The following is a 6,502-nucleotide window of genomic DNA, read 5'->3' on the forward strand; positions in this document are numbered from 1 at the left end:
ATTCATTTTATTATATTTCAACATATTTTTATGATAAAATATAGGGGTGGGCTTTGGTTCATACATTGTCATAAGTGTGTACCCTATCTTCAAGTATTGTCATCACTTGCTAAACGGTGTCGAGTTCATAAAAAATGAACCTAGACCTAGACAAGCTGGGCCAAAATTTAACAAAAGTTTAGGTGACAAATCATGTATAAAACATGTAATTGACCTTAATTCATGTATATAATTACATTTGACATATTTTAAGGAGTTGCCATGGTAAAACAAACTAAGAGATGGGTTTTGGTCCATGTTTTACTTTAAGTACAACTCCAACCATTAAATATCTTCATAACTACTAAAGGTGCCTTGGTAATAAAAAATGAATTTGGGTCTCTCATATTAAAATTTAGGGTGGGTTTGAGTAAAGTTTATTGAAAAATGAAGGTAAGTGTGATTGTTTTAAATTGTTACATTTTATTATATTTCAACATATATTTATGACAAAATATAGGGTTGGGCTTTGGTTCATGCATTGTCATAAGTGTGTATTCTATCTTTAAGTACTGTCATCACTACTATGAGGTACCTAGATCATAAAAAATGAACCTAAACCTAGACACATTGGGCTAAAATTTTGACATAAGTTTAGATGAGAAATCATATAAAATATGTAATTGACCTTTATTCATTAATATAATTATATTTGACATACTTTAAGATGTTACCATTAGTAAAACAAAGAGGTGGGCTTTGGTCCATGTTTTACTCTAAGTAAAACTCCAACAACCAAGTATCTTCATAACAACTATAAGGTGCCTTGCTATTATAAATTGAATTTGGATTTCTCATGTTAAACTCCTTATTTCCACCACTAGATCTAAATCTATTAGAAAAATTAAAAAAAAAAATTAAGTAGGCCTCTTAAAACCCATAAAAATAAAATAAATTTCTCAATTAAATACATGAAGTTTCCATAGTCTATGATAGCTTGTTTCGATGATTTATAGATTTGACCGTGTTAAATTTTTTCCATCAACATTTCCAATCATATTCTATGATCCATCATGAACTAAAAAGAAAAAATATTAATATTGACCCGCCTTTTCTCATGTTCAATTTAATTAAATAATTTTTAAAAAAATTAATACCTATTAGATTGATGTATGATATCTCCCTGCATGACTTTGTCACTACATCAACTCAAGCTGTAGTGGGAGATTAAAACGCGTATACTTTCCAAAAGGATAATCACAAAACTCTTTTTTGACAATGCTTGCTGTCCAAATCGATAAGACTCAGCTTAAAATGTAATCAACAAGAGAGAAAGAAAAGGCGAGGAATTTGTAACCATTGTAAAATGCCCCACTGATATAATCGGTGGTATGACAGAAGATTGTTTTGTCTTTTGGCCCCATGGCCAGGCAGATAAAATGTCAAAGATTTATTCTTCTCGAATGAGATGTAACGTTCAATTTTTATAATCTGCAGTGTGGAGTCTCCACATAAACTTAAGGACTTTCCCCTTTCAAAGCAACAAAATATCTTCCACTAACTTTAAAAACACTACAGAATAGGAAAAGTATGGGCGAATGTGCAGTGCACATAGCTCAAACTTCTTGTAAAGCATAATCGAGCATTGGAGAAAGAGAAACCCAGATTAATTTAGTAAATCTTTTCAAAATCCCACTTATTGCTGTTGGGCTGTCAAAGTGTCAGTGGAAGCCATAGATAAAAATGTTCATGTTCTCGGGCTTTTACTTCTAAGCAACGTTTGAACAGAGAAAATGGGCTCCACTCAGACGTAGACGTGACGTAGATATTCTGCATGCATGTGCACCCTTTGATCTATCGTATAAAAGCACGTCGTAGGAAGTACTAGTATGAATTGATATACATTCATACCTAACCTTTATTCGGTGCTCATTTATTTGCTTTGGAATGTGGGTCACATTTGGTACTGTTTTTACTAAAGTTGTTACTGTGATTCTTTTGCCTTTAAATTGAACTGCATCTGGAGGCCTTAAATGGGGGTGTGGTAAGGGAGGGACTGGTAGGGAAGGAAGTGGGTGTTACATCTTCGTTGGAGTTTTATCATATTTGTTTGCAGTTTGTTTGCAGAGGAGTAAGCAGCTATGGCTATGGCCTTCAGAATGGTGCACACTTTTTTCTTTCCCTCTTGTTTGCTTTTTCTTAGGCTTGTTTTGATCTTTGTGAATATAATCATAATTGATGGGTATATGGGGTTTTCTATAACGTTCTGGTTTGTGGATCAAGTCTCTGAATTTCTTTATTGAGGGAGAGTTTTATGTTCATTTATAGGATGATGTTTCTGGAGGTTATCCGTTATTTAAAATCATTTCTAGGATTGTAAGGAGAGGGCTGAATCATTGTGGAATGCTTGTGTGTTGGGAGCAATTTCTAGTTGATAAGGAAGTTACAGATCTGAGATTCTGTACACCATCTTGTCTTCTGATTTCTTGCTTAACAAGCCTAAGTTTGAATAAAATTCATAATAATCAGGAGTATGTTATGGGCTTTGGAAGGGGATGAGCCTGCACAAGCCCTAGTTTTGTCATTTTTTTTGCTCCATAGGTTTAAGTTTGAAAGGAATTCATAAGAACCAGATGGGTGTCAAAAGATATAATGGGCGTTGAAGGGGAAGGGTTTGCACAGGACTCAGTTTTGTGATTTTTTGATTCATAAGCTTTAGTTTGAATGGAATTTGTAAGAATCAGAATTGTGTCGAAAGAAGTAATGGGCTTTGGAAGGGGTAGGCCTGCACACTGCCTAGATTTCTCTTTTCTTGTTTCATATGGCCTAAGTTTGAATATGTTTCATAAAAAATCGGTAGTGTGTCAAAATAAGTAATGGGTTTTGGAAGGGATAGGTAACTGAGTCTTATTAAAGGGAGGCTGATTTAAGAGAGATCAGTTTCATTCCTGTGCTCTGTGTTTGCTAACTGAGAACAAGGTAGATCTAATGTAATATTCAATATTATGTGTTTAATATTTGGTTAGAAAATGGGTTGAGGTTAGGCACACATTTTTTCATTCAGATTAGGCCTTGACACTCTAATTTAGAAGTAAAGGTCATTGTTTTATGACCTTGTGCATCATTGCAATTTGTTAAAATGTGGGTGTTATGAAAATCAAGGACTTTTGCAAAGAATCCATGGTCACCCATTTTCTCTGAGCTGATGACAGAGTTTTGCATGGTATTAAAGAATGTTTTAATGTGTTCTTACATAGATATCGCACACGATCATCTCCTGCACAACTTGTATAATGATAGGGTATGTCCATTGTTGCAAAGTCTAATAGAAAGCCTTGTAACTTTGTAGTGTACGATGCAGGTATTCTAATACTTCAGGCTCTCGAATCTCAATGGTGCTCTTACTTGAATAAAAGGCCATTTCCCTCGAGATTTGTGCGGCACTCCTTTTACTACCTGGGTGGTTTGAAAACTAAGGAATTGTACAATCGAAACTATGTTTGCTTGTTTTACTGAGATGACGAGCAATTCCTTAATTGTAGTTAACTTTTCTCACCAATCGCCTCTCACAAGGTACAAAGCCTAGGAAATGATGTGGTATGCCCACGGATTGTGAACCCTGATGTTAAAATTTCAATTCAGCTTTGGATTTTGACACTACAGGGTCCCAATACTGCTATTTAGTTGGATAATGAATCATCTCTCATCAGATTTCTACAGCAATGCATTTTTTAAAGATGTTGCTACTGCGAAAATCAGGAATCTATAGAACAGAAGTCATGAGGTCTCATGTCCTCTGGTTTTTACTGATGAGAAATTCAAATTCCTTAATCATATGATATGCTTTAATGTATTCTTACTTGAGATTTGCTTAGAAATCACTTGCTATCGAGCCCTGTAAAATGAGGTTGTGTGCCCATTGATTGCAAAACCTAATGTAAAACATCAACATACCCAGGATATAAGAAAACCGCCATTATCAGTCAGATGAAAAATTAAGCCCTCGTCAGATTTCTGCAGGACTGCATTCTCTTAAGATTAGTTCATATGTAAATCAAGGAACTATACAGAAGATAGTAGAGAGTTAGAAGCTATCATTCCTCCAAATCTCTGATTTCCTGGGAAATTCCTTGATGGCATAGATTGCTTTTCGTACTTGTATGGAGAAAGGTTTCGGTATCCCAAAAGTCTGAAGGATCTCCTTATTACTTTGTAGTTGATAAATGTATCGACCCTATTAAGTTTGTGCAGGAATGTATTCTTGTAAGAGTTAAGTGCCATGAATATAAACGAAGTACAGGTTAGAAACCAAGGTTCGTCATTTCCTCCTGGCTGATGTGAAATTCTAATGATATGTATTATCTGTAGGTTTATTACAACAAGCATCTTTGACAAAGGCTCTGAAAGAATGTGCTATTCCCATCTGTTGCAGATCAGGATAGAGAAGCCTGACACAAGTTAGGAGCATTAAAAGGGGGAGCCCTGTCAATTTTCAGACAGGACCGAGGGGGCTTTAACCACTTTAACCAATGTCAATCGGACCATTCTCCTTTCATTAGAACTTGAATATTTTCATTGAAATAACTGGTTCATAGTGGATTCAAAAGTGTGCATCTGAAAGGCCTGTGATACAAAAACCTCAATACAAATTTGAAGTGTGGGATGTAGGAATTCTACCAATCTTAAGAAATCACCATGGGTTCTTTTTCCATTTTCAATTTTTCACAATTGGGCTAATCTTTTTTCCTTAACTTATTTATTATGAAATGACCTGTTCTCAAAGAAAGATGGATCTAAAAGGTATATTATATTGTCATGTAGGTCTCAATTTCTTTAATTTCTTTAAATTAATGATGTAGTTAATGGTGCTTGAACCAGGCAACTACTGGCATGAATGTGTCAGATGACTGCAAAAGCATGTTTTTGGAGCTGAAGCGTAAGAAAGTGCACCGATACATTGTTTTCAAGATAGATGAAAAAACTAAACAAGTCTTGGTTGACAAAACTGGAGGTGCAGCAGAAAGCTATGATGATTTCATGGCATCCCTACCAGACAATGACTGCAGATATGCGGTCTTTGATTTCGATTTTGTAACTGTTGACAACTGCCAGAAGAGCAAGATATTCTTCATTGCCTGGTCAGTTCTTCTGCATATCATTCATTTTGCTTATGTGGAATGTAATTCATATATAAATATTGTGTATCAGTTGAAATTTGAAACCATAAATCAAGTGAACTCAAGATCCAAAATAAGGTGAAGTATTGAAGTAAATGCCATTACAATTCCTGCTCAAATGAATGTAATTTTTTTTCATCCGATTAATCAATTTCATGACTTGAGCTCAGGAAACCTTTGAGATACCATGGCTCTGAGCAAGATTTTTTTCTCTGTTTTTGTATATATACTCTGTTTCCCCTATGCACATCAATATTTATCTTCAACATCTAAATTTGGTTAAATTTTTAATGATATCATTAGGTCTCCTGCTGCATCCCGTATCAGGGCAAAGATGCTTTATGCTACCTCTAAAGACAGACTTAGGAGGGAGCTTGATGGTGTTCACTATGAGTTGCAGGCCACAGATCCCACTGAGATGGACATTCATGTCATTAGGGACCGTGCCAATTAGAATGCAGGAAAAGTGCAGGAGTCTCAAGATCTAAGCTTATAAAAAGAGTGACATATCACTCCAGACATCTAAAGAAGATCTTTCCAGCATGGCATCTGCAAGGAAACTGCCATTTTTGCTTTTACTGATTGTGTCACTTTTCCTATTTTGCTTCTGTGAACAAGCATAGTACCGCATGTTTTATCATCTGAACACTTGGTTTGGTTCAGTACATTCTACCGTAATCTCTAATATGTATGCCACCTTAGAGAGCAGAGAACACAGATATAGAGGCTCTGCTGTTTTGAACGTCATATGATGGCAAAGATTCAGCTCAAAGCTTGGCTTTGTTCTGATGGCATGTTTAAAAGCTTTTGAACTACAAACGATCAGTTTATAAATAAATTGTGTGATAAGTTGGTGAGCATATTTGGGGTTACAGAATCAGATTGCCCTTATAAAAAAACCCAAAGTAGTGACACTCTTCCTTCAGTGTGCATTTTTAAAATGGACTGGTTATGTTATATGGAATGACTTTATATGAATGTACTTGGTTTCCTTAAACAATTATGGTATCGAATAAGAGTTACTTGTTTGTGTTCAGACAGTCTGGTAATGCATATTTCCTGTAACAGGGGAAACCAGAAACATGGTAAATAAGCAAATATGGGAAATGTTTTTGTTTCTGTAAGGGGTTATTGTATCATGAGAATGATTATCCTTCAACTTCATGGCATATAAGAAAATACAGGGGATGTTGTTTCTGTAATGGGTTATTTCATGGGTGTGGTTTGATCATTGTTCTATATGGCGCATTAAGATTCAAGAGTTTGTCATGATCTTGAAAATATATCATCTTGTAGGTAATCTACATCCAGGAACAAGCTAGCATAGTCCATGACTTGAAAAACTA

At 35.2% G+C, this 6,502-nt stretch overlaps 1 protein-coding gene across 1 annotated transcript; it reads left to right on the forward strand.

The window, feature by feature from the left end:
* The first annotated feature begins 1,911 nt into the window (after positions 1-1,911).
* LOC131051520 (actin-depolymerizing factor) lies at positions 1,912-6,192 on the forward strand. Its single transcript, XM_057986091.1, has 3 exons — positions 1,912-2,141; positions 4,858-5,117; positions 5,460-6,192. The coding sequence occupies exons 1-3, from the start codon at positions 2,121-2,123 to the stop codon at positions 5,608-5,610; spliced, it is 432 nt and encodes a 143-aa protein (XP_057842074.1). The 5' UTR covers positions 1,912-2,120; the 3' UTR covers positions 5,611-6,192.
* Positions 6,193-6,502: the final 310 nt, after the last annotated feature.

This window comes from Cryptomeria japonica, chromosome 11 (genome assembly GCF_030272615.1).
Source record: "Cryptomeria japonica chromosome 11, Sugi_1.0, whole genome shotgun sequence".
Classification (NCBI taxonomy): domain Eukaryota; kingdom Viridiplantae; phylum Streptophyta; class Pinopsida; order Cupressales; family Cupressaceae; genus Cryptomeria; species Cryptomeria japonica.